Below are 19,248 nucleotides of genomic sequence, written 5' to 3'. Positions count from 1 at the left end.
GGGGCAACCTGCCATGATTAAAACTCCAGCCTGCAGCCCAGCATGAAACCTCCAGTGCAGAAACGGTCTTGTAAGCCACTCTGAGATTCCTTCAGGCAGTGAAAAGCAGGGTATAAAAAAACAACTTTTCTATCCTGAAAAACCACTGTGTGAGTCTAGCAGAACACTCTTTAACCATTATGGGACTCAGCAAAACTGTTTGTTTTTTTCCTTTTGAGTTAAAAAAAAATAAATCTGAACATTTATTTCTTCCATTTTATACCCCCATTTTATACCACCACTCTCAGACTAGCCATGTATTGGGCTCAGAGTGGGTGGGTTATCACTGTATTTTTTAAAAAGTTAACTCCATTATTGGAGAAACTTGATTTTTCTTTCTGGCTTTTATGCTTGCTCAGCTTGGTGTAGTGTTTAAGAGCAGTTTTTCTCTGGTGGCAGGTTAGCGTGGATGAGCGATAGGGTTGTGAGTGTCCTGCATAGTGCACGGGGTTGGACTAGATGTCCCAGGAGGTCCCTTCCAACTCTATGATTCTATGATTCTGTGAAGGTTCAAGGGGGTGGCAGGGTACAGTGGATGAGCGATTGGGATGTGAATGTCCTGCATATTGCAGGGGGTTGGACTAGATGACCCAGGAGGTCCCTTCCAGCTCTATTATTCTATGATTCTCTCAGAGCTCCCTCAGCCCTCCCCTCCCCTCACGATGTCTGCTGTGAGGAGAGGAAAGGGAAGGTGAATGTAAGCCACTTGGAGACTCCTTCAGGTAGAGAAAAACCAACTCTTCCTCTTCCGCTGAAGGGAAGGGCTCAAAATATATGTGCGTGCCTGCAATAAAGGCCCACATTTTTAGGTGAGATTTTGTCCAGGCCAAACGCCAACCCCCCACAGATAATGGCGAGAACCCCATCTGAAATGTTTCATGCATGCAGAGCGAGGTGCGGAATTTCCAGCCGGCTTTTAAGATGGTGTCCCTCCTGACATAACTGAACGCAGAGCGTCTCTTCCCCTTAATCCATCTCCTCCTGAGCTCCTGAGATTAAAATGATAAAGGCTTGACAGAATTCGGCTTGCAGGTGTGCTTAGCAGGGGTTCTGTAATAAAGATGCGGGGAGGGGAGGGGCAGAGGGAGAGAAGCAGGCGATGTGAGGTTGCTCTTGTAATCGTGTGAGATTTTTACCCCCCCCCCCCTGCAACTTTTTTCTCTTCCAAAGGTTGCCGAAATAAGGAACCAGGACCTCGAGGAGAAAGTCCGAGCTCTACAGACGGAGGTGGAGGAAAGCCGACACAGACAGAACTCCCTTAAGACTGATTTACAGACTTTTTTAGATGTACTGGACGGAAAGATCGATGAATTGCACGATTTCCGGCAAGGACTCTCTAAACTGGGCATTGACAACTAAGGGGGGGTGGGGGGGTGGGGGGGATTTGTCAATCGAACATGGGGGGGGGGGGGGGCGGGGTGTGCTGTTTCACCTAAATTGTCTCCTCCCCGAACGGCGATTCGATTATTCCACTAGTTTGCAATGCAATTTGTATATAGAGGTATGATCCATTTTTTTTTCCTTTTCTTTCTCTTCCAAAAAATTTGCTCTTCGCTCCCCCCCCCCCCCCCCCGTTCCCTTTTTTCCTTCCGAATTTGAGCGTAGGAACTAATTTCTTGCTCTTCTGGCCTTTGAGGATTTATCTACCAGCTGGGGGAGGATCTTGATGGAGGGGAAAAGGGACGCAGATCTACCTTAAAACGAATAAGCAGTTTAGTCGTCGCGGGGAATTTTTTTACGTCTTAAGGGCTGCTGGTGCTGAAACCATAGAAACAAGAAGCAAGTCTTCTGTTTGCCCCCCCCCCTCCCCACCCTTCCCGATCTGGATTATCAAACCCCATGCTGCTTTCTCCCCTCTTTTTTGCAGAGCAGACTGCAGTGAGGGTGAAGCAAGATTTCCAGCGGGGTCAGGGGGCTTGGGGGGAGATGCCTTCCCAATAACTACCGCCAAGCCCAGAATGGGCATCGCCTTGTAAGCTCACACCTGCAGGACAGTGACATCTAACCTGAAGGAGCGAGGCCATGGGCTTGTAGTAGCCAGGAGATCTCTCATGCTTAATAAGTGGCCAGACTGCTGTATCATTGGTCTGTACGCTTCAGATAGGATCACCCACCCCTCTATGCTCAAAGCTTGTGGAGAATTTCCTGTCCTCCGTCCTCTTCAGTTTCAATTGGTGTAATAACATCTATACCCCCTATCAGAACGTGGAGAATTGTGGCTTTTCCCTTCTTCTCCTTGGGAAGGCGACCGAGAGCCGCCTTGAGACGCCTCCGGGCAGGGAAAAGCGGGGTATAAAGCCCAGCTCTTCTTTTTCTCCTCCTTTGTGTCCTCTCTGCCGTCTTTTGGTCCTAAGCCCTGACGTGGAAAACGGGTCTCAGGGCAGAGGTTAAACTGCTGGCCACTGGGTGGGGTTTTTTGGAAGCAGATTATGAGAGAAAGCCAAGAGGTGTAGGGTGTAGGGTGTAGGGGGCCTCTCTGTGTATCTCCTTCCCAGGGCAATCCTAAAGGCACGGTTTTCTATGTTTGCGGAAGGGGGGGGGCACTCTGCCAACAAAACCTTTCTCAGGAAGCCTGGTATTACTTCTCCCCACGCCCAATACGGGCCCGGTAGCAGCACCTTTCTAGGCCGTTGTGACGCTGATATTTATTTTTTAATTTTATTTTATTGCATTTGTATGCCGCCTCCCCCTAAGGCTCAGGGCGGTTCTCATGGAACAGAACAGAACCATGCATTAAACTGACTGGTTATAATGAATGAAAGGTAACAGTAATAATAATAATAAGAAACAGACAATAACATTCTAATATGCCGGAGGGCTTTCCTCCCCCCCTCCCAAAGTCTTCATTGCCGCTTGCGGAAACTAACTAGCAAACCGTCGCCTAAATCCAAAATCTCTTTGCAAATCCGGGTAAAGATTTTAGTCGGCCACGCGTAGCACCCAGTGAGAGGGCAAAATCAAACACGCTGTGCAGTGGCAGAACCTGATTTATCTCTGGGGCCCAACCCCACCTTCCCCGTGCTTATTCTGAGACACCCCTGTACCTCTCAAAGGACTGTCTTGTTAGAGGGGTGGGAGGGCAGCCTTTCTCCCCGTTTTTAGTGTTGAGAAACCCCTGAAACGTTCCTCGGGCTTTCGAGAAACCCCAGAAGTGGTGCAATCGTCCAGAATATGTTTGGGAAGCATTGCTGTAAAACACGCCCACCCAGGCCCCCTCCCCTTCCAGGCCCATCTCTGGCCATTTTCGAGGGAAGGCGGGTCAACATGACCATATATTAACACATTTTTAAAAAACAGATGAAAACATAATTAACTCCAGAATTTGGGAAACCCTTCCAGGGCTCTCAAGAAACCCCAAGTCTTCACGAAACCCTGGTTGAGAAAACCTGATTTGCAGCGCGCACAGAGTCACATCTCATGCCAGCGAATTTAATTGCTCCCGAAGCAGTGCGTAAAAAGCCAGCGCCTCCCTGCTCTGTTTACATCAGCCATTTTTCCAGTCCTCTTCGCTTTGTGCTGCTGCACAGCTCTTGAACTCGGCTCTTCTCTAAGGCAGAAGCGCTGGGATTCAAGGACAGGGATTTCAGCTCTTGGAGGGTGCGCTCGACCTTCCGTTCCGTTTCCTGAGACCCTTCCACTTCAAACCACTTCTAGCGCTGCAGGAAAAAGCCTCAGGGCCGGTACGCTCCCGGCAGCCTGAGTTGTGTTTTGTGTGTTGTTGTTGTTTTTTTTTTTTGTCTTTCCAGAGGCATCCCAGTCGCAAGCACCCTCCAACCACAATAAACAAAAATCTGCACTGCAAAAAAGAAAAAGAAAACGGTAGCACAACACGAATCTGTCTGCCTACAAGTGGTCGGGGCGTGCTTGCGATTGTTCTCCTTTCTCGACACACAAAGTAGTGAGACTGACGATAACGATTTAGAAGTCGGCGTTCGTTCCTGCAGGAGGGAAAGTGGCTGGGCGGAAGCTCAGCATAGCTCCTCCGGGGGTGAACGTTGATCTGGGTTATATTCCTTCCTCCTTCATTGCCAGTTGTTCTACTCTGCGGAGAGCCCCGCATTAGGATGCATTTTTGAACTGTGAGATGTCTGTAGCGAAGGAGCGTTTTCCAGCATTAAATACGGCACTCCGCTGTGCCAGATGGGCAGGGGACGGGGGAGACCTGCAGAGGGGTCTCCGGTGGCTGTTGGTCACCTCCTCCTAGAGCAAGAGGCTAAGACTCCATCAAGCCCGTGGAAAACAAGAGAGGCTCAAGAAAGAAGAGTTAAACAATGTGAGTGTCCTGCATAGGGCAGGGAGGTTGGACTAGATGACCCATGAGGCCCCTTCCAACTCTGTGATTCGAATGTGCATCTGAAGTGTCCAAGTCACCGTTGATTTGGGGGACCCCATAAGGCAGCCTTTCTCAACTACTTTGTTGTTGAGAACCCCCTGAGACATTCTTCAGGCTTTGAGAAACCCCAGAAGTGGTGGGATCACGCAGAATAGGGTTGGGAAGCAGAGCTGTGGACACGCCCACCTGAGGCCCCTCCCCTTCCCTCTCACTCCAGGCCCGTCATTGGCCATTCTGGGAGGGAGGGGCCAGCATGGCTATATATGGTCATATATCCTGATAAAGGGTTAACCAATTTAAAACTCCAAGCCCATCATTGGCCATTCTGGGAAGGAGGGGCCAGCATGACTATATATGGTCATATCTCCTGATAAAGGGTTAACCAATTTAAAACATATTAAAAAATAAATAACTCCTACCCATTTGGGAAACCCTTCCGGGTTGAGAAAGCGTGCCTTAAGGCTTTCAAGACTAGAGATTTGCCATGACTTGCCTCTACCTAAGAATCCTTGGGGTTTTCTAATCCAAGTACTTGGGCAAGCCTTGACTAAGGAACAGAGATGTGATATTTCTGGATGTTTCGTAGCCTTGTGGGGAGCACCACATGCTGTAGGCGGGCGGGAGAGGAACAGAAAACTGAACTATATGCAATACTTTCCTATGAGGTTTAAATGGATAAAATGAAAGTGTATCATTTATGCTTCTAGCCCGTAAAATCAAACATCCGGCGTGCTTATGCAATTTAGAAGGGGAAATGCATTTGCGTTCTTCTATAACCATAGCGATCGACAAGCAAGAACACACATTTTTGCAGGAAAAAGGATATTGTTTTCAGGGTGTTATTTGGCCAGAAGCCATCTCCTACGGTCATAACAGGGCTGGCGGAATATTCGGACATCGAGCTTTATAACACAGAAGAAAACGTAACCCTTCAGTAGTGTATGATCATATGCACCATACGCAGGGGTGGCCAAACCGTGGCTCTCCAGATGTGCGTGGACTACAATTCCCATGAGCCCCTGCTGGCAGAGGCTCATGGGAATTGTAGTCCATGGACTACAATTTTGGTGGCCCCTGCTCTACGGGGTCTCTTAGCATGAGATGGTTGCTGACCAGCAGCAGAGCTGAATTGATTTGTTCCTCCATGGGAGGATTCATAGCTCAGTGGAAGAAAGCCAAGCATGCAGGAAATCCCAAGTTTGATCCCTGTCCCTGTTCTGCACAGGAAAATCCAGCCGCGAAAGCACATTGAAAGTGCATTATCTATTGTATGCAGACTAGGCCTAGGATGTAGATGTGGTGAGATAAGCCCAGCTTACAGGTTGCAGCGGTGTTGCCTTGGGAATGTTGCGCCCTGTGAGTCTGTAGAGATCTGTCCATGTTCTCGGGACATCCTTCCCATGGATTCAGTGCTGCTTCCCCAGAAGGCTGCTTAGGAGCGCCCAAATCATGCAAATGGCTGCATGAAACCTGTTGGCAGCTGACTGGCAGAGTGAGGCTCTTTCCCCATGGCGAGAGGGGAGTCCCGATCCTACATATGCTTAAGCTGCTCTTACGAGATCAGAAATATGTCTTATTGGGAGTCAGTACATGAAAGAAGCTTCATGCGGCTTCGAACTGCGGTCATGATGGGAATAATAGGGCCATCTGAATCTAGCCAAAGGGACTTGTGTAGCCCTGCTGAGTTTACTGCCTTAATCAGTTGGCAACCTGGCTTTCTTCACTCTACGGCAGGGGTGGCCAAACTGTGGCTCTCCAGATGTCCATGGACTACAATCCCCATGAGCACATGCTGGCAGAGGCTCATGGGAATTGTAGTCCATGGACTACAATTTTGGTGGCCCCTGCTCTACGGGGTCTCTTAGCATGAGATGGTTGCTGACCAGCAGCAGAGCTGAATTGATTTGTTCCTCCATGGAAGGATTCATAGCTCAGTGGAAGAAAGCCAAGCATGCAGGAAATCCCAAGTTTGATCCCTGTCATTTCCAGCAAAAGGATTTCTGTTAGATGGCCAGGGAGGGACCTCTGCTTTGAAGCCTTGGTGGCAGAGGCCAGTATGTGGCTGGGTGGACCACACAAAACCATACAACTCAGTTTCGTGGGTTCACAACAAGCATCGGATGGATTCCTGAAGCTGTGCTTGTGTAAAGGATTGGGCTAGGGTCCTCAGTCCCCGTGAAGTGAATGGAATCTGGCTCTAGGTATGTGGCCGTGGTCCGGGATGGAGCGGAGCATTCTTGAGTCTGTTGATTTCAATAGGTTAAGCATGCTTGGCTGCGTGTTGGACTGCAGCAGGAGAGGAAAGTGAAGGCGAATATAAGCCGCTTTGAGACTCCTTCGGGTAGAGAAAAGTGGCATAGAAGAACCAACTCTTCTTCTTCTTCTTCTTCTTCTTCTTCTTCTTCTTCTTCTTCTTCTTCTTCTTCTGTTGAGGAACGTGATGTTACTTGAATGGTGAAGGCTTTGGTGGTGTAGGTACTGGAGTGAATTAGTCTAGTTCTGTTTTTTTTTCTTCCAAATCTCTCGTTAGCAATAATTACTTTTAGCCATATTCCAACTAAGCAGAACCCACCAACCCTACAATTTGATTTCTAGTCTGGGCAGGTGGGTGGCTGATATTGGTGAAGAATTTAACAGCCAGATCAAATAGAGCCCAAAATTCCATTTTTGACATACAGAGCACATCACTTTTAAAAGATTTCAAGCATAACCCTTCCTTGTAGTTCACAATTTGAGAGTCTTTTAGTGTGATTTTGCTATACCAAAATGTTTTAAAACCAAGATGAGCCTTTAGTAATGAATTTGCAAACTGTTTTTTTACTGTTTCAAGTCAGGTTTAGTGACTGACCGGCTAAATTCAACAGTGTGGAGAAACACTGGTGCAATTAAAATGTACATTTTTGCGGGGTCCAGATCTAAAATATTTAATATATGGTTTCATTTTTTGCGGGATTTGATGTGAAATTGCCTTTTCCCTTGTTATTTGTCTAGGGTGAATAAGTATTTTTAATCAAAAAGAAATCTCCAAGTCACTAAATAATAGCCATCCAAGTTTTGCAGCCTATCTGAGTTATCAGTAAATGCTGTTTTTATATATTTGAAAGAGATACTTGATTTTTTTTTCTTTATGGAACATATTTTTTGTGATTTTTATCTGATTTTATTGTACGATAGAGTTGTTTATGTAAAAATATATATAGTTTAAGTTTAAAAAAAACTAACCTTCTGTGTCTTTGTGATTGGACTAAGTTCCGATTTTCCGAAATGATATATTCTTTGTTGCTTTATTTTATACTGGGAGGATTTTAAAAATAAAATAAAGCCTTGAATGGAACACAGAGTTGAATCAGAGGACTCTGGTAGCAAGGTACAAGGTCTGGTTTGTGCTTACAGCAAATCTCCCAGCTGGGGTTTAACAGCTGCCTTTTGTTACGGTCTCTCTTCCCCCCTCCCACCCCCGCTCCTGGGTTAGGGAAACAGACACAGTCAGGTGTGTTTCCAGCCACTCTAGTTTCATGATTCTGTGTCACTCTGAGCTCCTTCGAAGAAGGGAAGGACAATGTGATGGGTGTTTTCAAGGTGTTGTGTGGATGGGTGTATTCAATTTAGGAAAGGTTCAGAAACTGCTTTTTGCACCTGTATGCCTGGCAGTCCAGTTTTGGTCAGGCAGCCTCGCTTTTCAGAGTCCTGTCCCGGAGAAAACCTCCTTGGATCTTCCTGATCTCAAAGCAACGGGTCCTATTTCTTTGCATCCCTGTAGCAGGTTCCTGTGCAGACCAGCTGAATGGGCAGTATATACAGACATTTCCCAGAGCTGTAAGTATGCCCGAATTTATCTCTCACATAATTGGTATCGATGTTCCTGCTGTTACAAATAAACTAGCAAAAGAAGGCAAGTTGGTCCGTAATGGTAAACTGAAGAGGAAGAAACCAACTCCAATGGCGTTCCCAATAAAGAATTCTGAGATGTCTTTTTTTATTGTTTCTTTTTATTCTATGATTAGTACTTGATTCAAGATGGGTCAAGCCAAAACGGAATCCAGATAATTTACCCATCACCTTGCCTTTAATGACCCGGATCCCCAGTACTTGGTAAGAGCCTATGAACAAATTATACCAAAAAATTGCTGATTGAGGATTGAAATGAGATGAGCTGCTCTCATTGTAAGATGATATATAGACGGAAAGGCCACTGAGGAAAGATTGCTGTTTGAAAATGGGTCAATTGTCTGGATACCGTTTTGGCTTGACCCATCTTGAATCAAGTCCTAATCATAGAGCAAAAAAGGAATAATAAAAAAGACATTTAAGAATTCTTCATTGGGAACGCCGTTGGAGTTGGTTACAAAGAAACTGGCATTAAAAATATTTTCTCATAGGTGCTCGTGACCCCTAATATTCCTCCTAGAATGCAATGCTGATAACGTGCAAATTAGATTTTTATTCATGTATGTATTTCTTTTTTTTTTATTGCTTATGTAATCAGCTTGGTTTTGGTTTTGGAGGGTTTTGAGCTCCAACGGCAGGGGCTCATGGGAACTGTAGTCCATGGACATCTGGAGGACCACAGGTTGACTACCCCTGGGTTAGAGCGTACCTGATTGCCCCGGTGAGACACATCTTGCACTCTTCATGGGATAACCTTGGGCCGGCCAGCCTGGTCTACCGTTCAGGGTTGTTGTTCAGGGACGATGAAACGAGAGGAGACTATGTGTGCCTGTGCTACTTGGAAGAACGTTGAACTCAAAGTTAATATTTGTAAATTATTTACTATTCATGCCACTGCCGGCACCGCTGGCAAACCAGTTTGCAATCTGACAAAGTTTCCAGTGCAGCTATGCTAAGGGGAAGAGTCCCGAATGGTGCCAGACACAGCTAAAATCTGAGCAGAACCTAAAATATCAAGGTTCGCCTATGGAGCGCGACTGCTGGAAACGTCAGGTTTTCCTGGGCCCACGCTTCCCAGCCAAAGAGAAATCTGCAGACTTTTTAATTATACGTTCTGCCAAAGTGCTTGGTTCTCCCTTTGTTTTACAAGTGAACAAAGACTCTGCTTGAGAGCTCAGCCTTGCCCTCTTTGTCAAAATGCAGGTTTGGTGACTGAAGACAGACTCGTGCGGAATTGGCTGGATGCTCATGCCGGTGGCTTGGGAGGATCTGAACAGAAAGCGGGAGACTTTTGCGGTGAGTATAACCTTAATCTTCAGAAAGGCCCTGAGCGTGTCCATCCGTGACTAAAAACCTTGGCGGTTCTCGTCTTTTCTTTGAGCTTACAAGCTCCTCCTGTCACCTACAGGGATGGTGAGAGAGGTCCTCTTTAAAGGCATCATCTCAGCAAGGAATAATATCAATACCAAGCACAGTAAGGTTTTCTCTCCAGCCCTTTGGAGTCCCCGTCAGATGCAGCACGGTGTGTGTGGGGTGTGTGTGTGTTTATTTATTTAACCACCACCCCTTGTGGCTCAAGGTGGCTTACAGAAAACATGAACAGATACAATCTAAATTCAATAATGGAGACAGTAGGATAGGAGCAAGAGCCTCTTGTGGCACAGAGTGGTAAGGCAGCAGACATGCAGTCTGAAAGCTTTGCCCATGAGGCTGGGAGTTCGATCCCAGCAGCCGGCTCAAGGTCAGCTCAACCTTCCATCCTTCCGAGGTCGGTAAAATGAGCACCCAGCTTGCTGGGGGGTAAACAGTAATGACTGGGGAAGGCACTGGCAAACCACCCCGTATTGAGTCTGCCATGAAAACGCTGGAGGGCGTCACCCCAAGGGTCAGACATGACCCGGTGCTTGCACAGGGGATACCTTTACCTTTTTAGGATAGGAGCACTAGCAGTAACAACAATCATGATTGAACATTAACCTATCAACTGTGATTGTAACCCCATAGATCGGTCAATGCAGGATTGCCCCTTGATGTATTTAATGGGCAGATCTGTACGGGCAGATCTGGGGACTCAGTAGACGTCCCTCAGATACACTAGGCCCAGACCATGTATGGCCTTGAAGGTGATCGCCAAGACCTTAAGCCCAATCTGGGATTCAACTAGTAGCCAGCACAGTTGCCGGAATACGGGCCGGATGTGGGTCCTCCAGGGTGTTCCCGTGAGAACCTTAGCCATTGCATTCTGGACGGATTGTAGCTTCCAGAACAGGGATAAGGGTAGGCCTGCATAGAACGAGTTGCAGAAGTCCAGTCTAGAGGTGACCGTTGCATGGATCACTGTGGCTAGCTGTTGGGACCTTGGGCTTGTCGCAGCCCTGATAAAGCTGTTCTCACAGAGCAGTCCTGTCAGAGCTCTTTCAGAGCCCCTCCTACCTCACAGGGTGTCTGTTGTGGGGAGAGGAAGGGAAGGCGATTGGAAGCCGCTTTGAGACTCCTCTGGACAGCGGAAAGCGGGGTATAAAAACCAACTCTTGTTCTTCTGTGTTTCTGGGCATGTAGAAGAGCCATGATTTCTTCCTTTCTTCTCAACCGCCGTTCTGGGAAGGGTAAGACTTAACACATTGACAGTCTTTGGTGCTCCCAGAGATCACGCTCCTCTCACTTGGCATCCAAACCTCAACAAGTATTTGATATTTATCTCCAATCCAAGGTGAAAACTCCAATCCAAGGTGAAAACTGCTCAGACTGTAATCTAAAAAGAACGCCTACCAGGTGGCAGCTGGACTCTATCAGGGCTCTATCAGCCTCACCCACCTCCCTCACGGGGCGTCTGTTGTGGGGAGAGGAAAGGGAAGGGAATTATAAACTGCTTTGAGCCTCCTTTGGGTAGAGAAAAGCGGCATATAAGAATCAACTTTTCTTCTTCAGTCATCTCAGGGCTCTCTCAGCCTCACCCACCTCACAGGGTGTCTGTTGTGGGGAGAGGAAAGGGAAGCTGAATGTAAGCCGCTTTGAGACTCCTTTGGGTAGAGAAAAGCAGCATAGAAGAACCAACTCTTCTTCAGGTCCAGTGTTCTTCCAGAGGAAATCAGGGTCCTGTCAGTCAGGGCTAGGGAATAAGATCCATGGATGCTGACCCCCAACCAGAAAACCCATCCTCCCAAAGGAAAACCTCTCAACCCGGTTGTGTCCCGAGGCTACAAATTCAATCGAAAGGTAAGAGCCTTTTAAAAGCTTTAAATCCTAAACGTATCGAATATATATAAGATTGTTTTAAAGCTTGTTTAAACTGGTATCAGCTGTTTTTCAAGCTTCTTGCTACCTGCCTTGTGCCACGCAAGGAAGTGCAGTTCTAAGAATAAAATTATCAGGATGATGCATACATCCTCCCCCCGGCTACCAAAGATTTGGCCGCTGTGCATGCGTATAATAATAATTGCATTATTGTGGGATGGGTCCTGCACGGGACGGTGTCTTGCGTGGTTGCAACCCCCTACCAAGCTAGGGGTCGACTCTCGATCTTTTGTTTCCTGAGCGCTTAAGCGTCGTTCCAGTTGGGTCCTGTTTGGTGAGCAACCCCTCTGCAAATGTCCCCGATCCCAAGCTTTGACGGTGACGGTGACACTCGACCTCTGCTGGATGCCAAATGAAGAGGGGAGGGCCACGTCGTGCCACCCGTGGCCAGAGGCGGTTCTTGGGTCTAAGCCCGGAAGAGCCTTTGGGGAACGGAGCATCGGGGCCTGAACTCTTGGTTCCAAAAAGCTATGCTTGGAGGAACCAGGCAACTACTGTTGCCATGGAGACGGAAGCGCTCCGTGATGGTGGCCGGCCTACAGGAGGAACATCACTGCAAGCACCCTCCTAATTATAGTATACCGAATCACCCACTCCAAACAAAGACAGATTGGACCTGCGTGACAAAACGCTTTACTTTTAAGCACGGCTTGGAGAAGGAGGCCAGAGTGAAACCCTGATTCCGCCCACCACCCCTTGCACAGGCAAAAATATATATCTTTAATGAGCTTCAAAGTTTATGGCCGGGAATCCCAACCAATGGTCCACAGTACCCTGGAGGTCCACAGCCTTTCTCTTCTTGCCTTAATTAACTCGGCCGCAAGCCAGAGAACGGGCTGTGTCATAGTTCCCCCTTTTGAGCATGCGTGAGTTCCCTCGTGGTTTCTGCACAGCCTAAAGGTAAAGGTAGAGGTATCCCCTGTGCAAGCACCCCTGTCTGACCCTTGGGGTGACGCCCTCCAGCGTTTTCATGGCAGACTCAATACGGGGTGGTTTGCCAGTGCCTTCCCCAGTCATGACCCTTTACCCCCCAGCAAGCTGGGTGCTCATTTTACCGACCTCGGAAGGATGGAAGGCTGAGTCGACCTTGAGCCGGCTGCTGGGATCGAACTCCCAGCCTCATGGGCAGAGCTTCAGACTGCATGTCGCTGCCTTACCATTCTGCGCCACAAGAGGCTCTTCTGCACAGCGTATTCTTGCCTTAAACCACTTCCAGGCTCTCCCTCCCACCGTCCTCCTCAAGCCTGCCTGTTAATACAGGAGGTGATGTCACTTCCCATGACACGTTACTTCCAAGACATGTGGCCAGCTGACATCACTTCCGGGAGTCCTTGAAGCTTAAAAAAATGATTTGGGGGCTCTTCCCATAGCAGGAAAGAAATTTTCACAGTCAGAGTAGTTCAGCAGTGGAATAGGCTGCCTAAGGAGGTGGTGAGCTCCCCCTCCATGGCAGTCTTCAAGCAAAGGTTGGATACACACTTTTCTTGGATGCTTTAGGATGCTTAGGGCTGATCCTGCGTTGAGCAGGGGGTTGGACTAGATGGCCTCTATGGGCCCTTCCAACTCTATGATTCTATGATTCTATGATTCGGTGGCCGTCTTTAAATAGGTTTGCTGCTGGATGAATCTTTACGTCCTTCATTGCTGCGGAGAAAACGTTAATCAGCCAGACTAAGAATGAAGCAGGGAGCTGTATTTTGAAGCACTTCTCATGCTAGAGTTAGTGTAACGGCAAAGATTGCCCCCCATGTTCAAAGGTGACCTTGCTTTTGACCTTGTTAATCTTGTTGATGACCTTGCTGTTAATCTTAGTTTTTATCCCCCTTCTGTTTTTTTTTGAGTGGCAGCAAGTCTGTTATTCTAGCAGGGCATAATTGGATTGTGACAAACATCTTCAATGTGCTGCATATTCGTCAGAGGCCTTTATAGTTGACTAATTTCCTGCTGATTTCTTCTCTCCTTCTATTCGCCCTCTGATGATTCCTGTTGCCATGTCCGAGGAAGTGCGCCTGCACACCAAAGCTCACACCTAGAGTAAAAATTTGTGGGTCTTAAAAGGTGCCGTTGGACTCAAATGTTGAGGTTAGTTTGATCTCTCTTGTAGACGCTCTGGCAAAAGTCAGACCGAATAAATTCAGTTCATTCGACCCAGAGGAAATATTTATTTACTAAAAGAGTGGATTATTGACCCTGTAGGGCAGGGGTAGTCAAACTGTGGCCCTCCAGATGTCCATGGACTACAATTCCCATGCGCCCCTGCCAGCGTTCGCTGGCAGGGGCTCATGGGCATTGTAGTCCATGGACATCTGGAGGGCCACAGTTTGACTACCCCTGCTGTAGAGGACATTAACCGGTTGATGTGAGTTTCATCAGAGAGGCCTGTGGTCAACCACCACCTCTGTAGTGCAAGAAAGGGGACATTCCTCTAAGCAGGGGCATATATATACCATCTTTACCCCTAGAACAGGCTTCCTCAACAAGAATTTCATGAAACCCTGGGGTTTCTTGACAGCCCTAGAAGGGTCTCCCGAATGGGTGGGAGTTAATTCATTGTTTATATATATATATATATATTTTAATTTGTTAAAAGATTTCAGGTGATATAGAATCATGGAGCTGGAAGGGATCTCCAGTGCCCTCTGGTCCAATCCCCTGCAGAACGCAGGAACTCACAATTACCTGCCCACCTACAAGGAATCCAGTTTCATGCCCAAGTGATCCCCCTTCCCCTCCCCCCAAAAATCTCCAGAATCCATCCTGGCTCGGAGGAAATTCACCTTCCATTCCCCAGTGGCGACCAGCAATTCCCTGGGTACGCAAGGAAGGGCCACAAGAGACACTGTCCCATCCCTTCCTGCCCAACCACCCACCCACAACCTGCCTAAGCTCATACAATCAGCATTTTGAGCCTCTGCTGAGAAACTTCCAAAGAAGGAGATCCCCCCCTCCCAGGAAGCCTGTTCCACAAACTGTCAGGAACTCCTTCGTCCAGATGTTTAGCAGAAAATTCTCAGGAGAGAGGCCGAGAAAGATTCTCCTGTAGCAGAGGAGAGGGTGGGGCAAATAGTGTCTTTCACCCCCTCTGCATTTCCTGGGTCCCGGAGCAAAAGACTAGGCTGGGGGGGGGGATGCTGGTGATTCATTCCATGAGGTGGGTTCGTTGCTGGTGCCTCATCTGGCAGCTCCAGGTCTCGTACCCCCATGGAGCCGGGAGAGAGGGGGGTACAAATGCCAGTGGCTGATCCTGTGGCTCATTTGTTACAAGGGGCTGCATTCGTAAGAAATGGCTTATTCCGGTGGATCTGGTGCCAAGACCTTGGAAGGCGTATCGCTTTGGCAGGCCACGATAACACGCCAGTTGCTGAAACGGATAAATACCTAAGCAAGGGGGCCTAATTAGACGGCAGGAAAATGTTTTGCGTCTAAAGATAGCATTGATTCAAGAGCGGCAGATGGGGTGGATTGGACCGATCTGTTCAGCTAGAGGGAAGCGGTTTCCTCGCATGGAAGAGGAGATTGCAGGAGGAAGGAGAAGGGCTGGTTTTTCGTACCCTGCTTTTCGCTACCTGAAGGAGTCTCAAAAGTGGCTTCCAATCGCCTTCCCTCCCTCTCCCCACCACAGACACCCTGCAAGGTAGGCGGGAGAGAGAGAGCTCTGACAGAACTGCATGTGGAGGAGCGGGGAATCAAACCCGGTCCTCCCGATTGGGGGCTGCCGCTCTTCGCCACGACGCCACACTGGCTGGCTCTCAAATCTGACCCTAGTGGAATAGATCTGTGCAACTTCAGTCCCATCTCCTGTTTAATTATATGCCGGCAGCATCAGCTGGACTCCTCTTAGATTCTCGCATTGGGAAGTCCTGGGACCGAGAAGGGTTTTTCTCAGAGGAGAAAGGCTCCTTTACCGTCCTCCCTCCCTGGCCAAATTAAATTTTGCTTCCACGCCGTTGTGGTCCTGATCTTCATCTATTATTAAACTGGTGCTTGTGCTTGGTGTTTGCAGTGGCGCCGGATGCGATGTTTCCCGCAGCGCTCCCCTTCCCGTCCTGCTCTTCTTCGCCGCTTTGAACCCGCACGCCCCTTTCCTCCGCCCAGCCGTGCCTCATCCTGCCTAGCCAAATGGTGTCGTTGTTCTTTTTCTGATGTAAAGAGGGAGAAGTCAAACGTGGAGGGCTTTCTGGGGTGAAGCCTGCAGGCTCCTAAATGGCGTTTTCTTTGAAGCCGCAGGTGGCAGCCCCAAACTCGCACGCCTGTCTCTAGCAGTGAATTTTAAGCTGCGCCGTATATTATTGTTTCTGGTTGCGCAGAAAATTGCAGGCCCAACACTGTGTGAGGTTACTCCAGTGGTTAAGAGCAGCAGCTTCTAGTCTGGAGATGTGGGTTTGATTCCCCGCTCCTCCATGTGCAGCCAGCTGGGTGACCTTGGGCTAGTCGCAATCCTGATAGCGCTGTTCTCACAGAGCAGTCCTGTCAGGGCTCTCTCAGTCCCACCTACCTCACAGGGTGCCTGTTGTGAGGAGAGGAAGGGAAGGTGATTGTAAGCTGCTTTGAGGCTCCTTCGGGCTGTGAAAAGTGGGATATAAAAGCCAACTCTTCTTCTTCATGGTCTTCAGTTAATGGATTGTGGTGTTGAACAAACGGGGCTGTCCAATCCAAACTGCCACCACGGCTGGGCCAGTTCCTGCTACTTGGAAGGGCCATCACCTCTCCCTGGCCCGGAGCACAATCTTGGCGATCTGAAATGTCGGGTGGAAGCTTGAACTGCCATCTTGTTTGTTGCCCTGGGTGATGGTTCTGTTCTTGTTTTTAACCTCAGTGGAGCACGGCATTTCTACTCAACTAATATCAGAAGCTGAAATGCCACTGAAATGCCACCAGGTCTGTTTTGGTTTTGTAATTATTTGACAGGATGCCCCCAAAGGCTACCTTCAGTAGTAAAGAGACAGGCCAGGCTGGGATACTCATGGTTCTGGATACTGCTTGAAATAGGGCTTTTAAAAGGGCTGAGGCTATCCCCTAGAGATTTGGCCTCCAGTTAATACAAATAAAGAGCTTGGATTTTTCTTTGGCAACTTGCATGTGCTGCTGACCCAGTCGGGAACCCAAAAAGAACAACAGGAGAATCAACAAAGGACCAGGTTTTCTCGAACTGGGTTTTGTGATACCCTGGGGTTTCCTGATGACCCTCGAAATTTTTAATATAGATTTTAAAATGTATTGGGTGATTTGACCATAATTGGTCTGGTTGATCTGCTTCCTCCCTCCCAAAATGGCCAATGATGGGGACAGGAAGGGGGGGGGGCCCGGGTGGGCGTGTCCACAGCTCTGCTTCCCAACCATATTCTGCATGATCCCACCACTTTTGGGGTTTCTCAAAGCCTGAGGAATGTTTAAGGGGTTTTTCTACAGTAAAAAAGTTGAGAAAGGCTGCACTGGACCCCCATGTGATCCTTTACAGACCCCCCACTTTCATACAGGTGACTACCAACAGTTTTGCTAAATATCCTTTACTAACCCACTGTTAACAAGTCTGTGTGGCCTTTTGCATCTAAGACACTTTGCAGGCGCTTCAGGGTTGGAGAATGAACTTCAGCACATGTGTCTCTCTCCTTGTGGCTGGCAGCTTGGCTTTTGCTTTCACCAAGGGTCCCAAAGGGTGCAGAGTGCCCAGTGCCCATATGGATACCAAAATACCCTAAAGCAGCCTTTCTCACATCTTTTACCACTGAGAAACCCCTGAAACATTATTCAGGCTTCAAGAAACACCAGAAGTGGCATAATCCTGCAGAATATGGTTGGGAGGCAGAGCTTTAGACACGCCCACCTGGGACTAGGGTTGTGCAGCCCGATGCGGTTCGGCAATAATCGAAGCGGCCGAACCGCATCGGAGCGCACAACCCTATCTGGGACCCCTCCCCTTCCAGGCCCATCATTGACCATATGCATTGAAGAGAAATCAGTGATGACGAAACGCAATTTGCCTTTCATTTTATACAAGCTGTGACAACGCTGGGTCAGTCTGTTTTATTTTGGGCACATTTCCTAAAGGAGATTAATCGTGTTCAGTCGCTTACGATTTGTTTCGAGATTTAGCACTGGAAACAGCACTGGCGTCAACGTAGCTTCAGTTTTGAGTAATAATGACACGATTTTATTTCCTCCCCGTGTCGACTAGTTAGTGCGGACCCCCTAGCGCCTTCGGTCATAGGCTGGCTGCGGCGGAATCGGCCGCTGCTGACGTCTCTCCTCCTGGGGCGGAAGATGACGGGAGAAACGGCTCCGGGGAGAGGAGTCCGGTTGTCACTTGGAGGGCCGCGGAGAACTGCTGATCGGCCCCAGGCCAGCCAGAGGACACAGCTCTCCGCAGCTGAAAGCAGCGTGCAGGCAACTCTCCTTTAAAGAATTTAAATCAATACAAATTGAAACGCTCTGTGATGCGGGCTTAGCGGGAATAGTAATACTGGAGGCATGACCGTATTGCACGGAACATGCTACTGAAAAGCTCTGAATGCAGCCATGCTTGCAGGCGTTTTTCACTCCTTGCGAGCACTTTGGACAGGTTGGATTTGAGCCCAGCTAGTGACCCACGTGCTTGTGGTTGCGGGCACCCAGATTTTGTATCAGTGGCACGCTTTATATCTCAGAGTCACCTTTCCCCCTGCTGCCACTTGAGTTAATCTTAAAGTTTCCTGGCCTCGAGGACTGGCAAACATGGCAGCGGAAGGGTTGGCGCATATGCAGAGAAGAGAAACCCAGCTGATTTACTTCTGCCACGACTGCCGTGGCTGAAAGGAAACAGCAGTCCCTGGGGGCTTCCTAGAAGACCCTGGCAGGGGGCAAATTACCTGTCCGATTCCAAATAGAATCACCTGCAGTTCCCTTCCAGGTTCTGCATCCTGTTCCAACCCAAGCAAGGAAAAAATATTGAGTGTTATTTTTTGGGGGGGAGGGGGGGTTTCAAACCACTTCTACTCTTCACAACAACCCTGCAAGGTAGGCAGCTACTGGTTCTCATACTGCTGGGGGAGGCGGAGACACAGAGTGATGTGTCGAAGGTCTTGGGGTGAATCCCTGGCGGAAGGGAGATTTGAAGCAGAGACCTCCTGCTCACTCTCTTAACTGCTACACCATCTCCCCCTTTCCCTGTATGCTAGGAAGTAAAAGAGGAGCCTACAGCACAAATGCCACAGTCCAAACTGGAATGCTGCCGGCCTCCAATTTCTTGCCTCTGGAAGCAGCCAGCAAGGTAAGAGAGGAACTGCTGAAGAATTAGTTCCCTTTCCCTCCCCAAACTAGAGCCTATCAGACAAAGGAACAGCAAAACTCAACAGCACGTCTCTGTTATCTGTTTAAGCACCATGCGCAAGCATGGGCTGTGGGCCACTGAGGAGTCATTTTGGTCACTTGGGCTTGGGATGCTGTGTGGGCTAAAGCTGAGGCCCAGGGAAAGCCCACTGGTCCTTGAGGTACTGCTGGATTCGGATCTTGCCGTTTCTTCCGGCAGAGTTCTCATTGCTCTTGTGCAACTATTTGGCCCCTGTGCATGCCTGGTGCAGAGGTACTTTCAGAGAGGGATGGGAACACACACACCAAGAAACACACCCAGCAAGTTTTTTTTTTAATTGTCCTGACAGTCTGACTCTCAGAGGGCATGTGGGATACATACCAGCTGTGGTGCACTTGGTCAGGGCCCT

At 48.5% G+C, this 19,248-nt stretch overlaps 1 protein-coding gene across 13 annotated transcripts in view; it reads left to right on the top strand.

The window, feature by feature from the left end:
- HOMER2 (homer scaffold protein 2) overlaps positions 1-19,248 on the top strand; it is a 91,024-nt gene that overhangs the window by 68,020 nt on the left and 3,756 nt on the right. The window contains exons 9-11 of one of the 13 annotated variants that reach the window (XM_077317761.1): positions 1,210-11,476; positions 13,559-13,636; positions 17,730-18,800. In XM_077317761.1, the coding sequence (XP_077173876.1) occupies positions 1,210-1,398 (189 nt within the window). In that variant the 3' untranslated portion in view covers positions 1,399-11,476; positions 13,559-13,636; positions 17,730-18,800. Of the gene's footprint in view, positions 1-1,209; positions 18,801-19,248 lie in introns of all 13 variants that reach the window. The other 12 variants (XM_077317757.1, XM_077317764.1, XM_077317758.1 and 9 more) reach the window with 12 other exon arrangements.

The sequence above is a fragment of the Paroedura picta genome, chromosome 18 (assembly GCF_049243985.1).
Source record: "Paroedura picta isolate Pp20150507F chromosome 18, Ppicta_v3.0, whole genome shotgun sequence".
Classification (NCBI taxonomy): domain Eukaryota; kingdom Metazoa; phylum Chordata; class Lepidosauria; order Squamata; family Gekkonidae; genus Paroedura; species Paroedura picta.
This window is presented reverse-complemented; position numbering and strand designations above follow the sequence as displayed.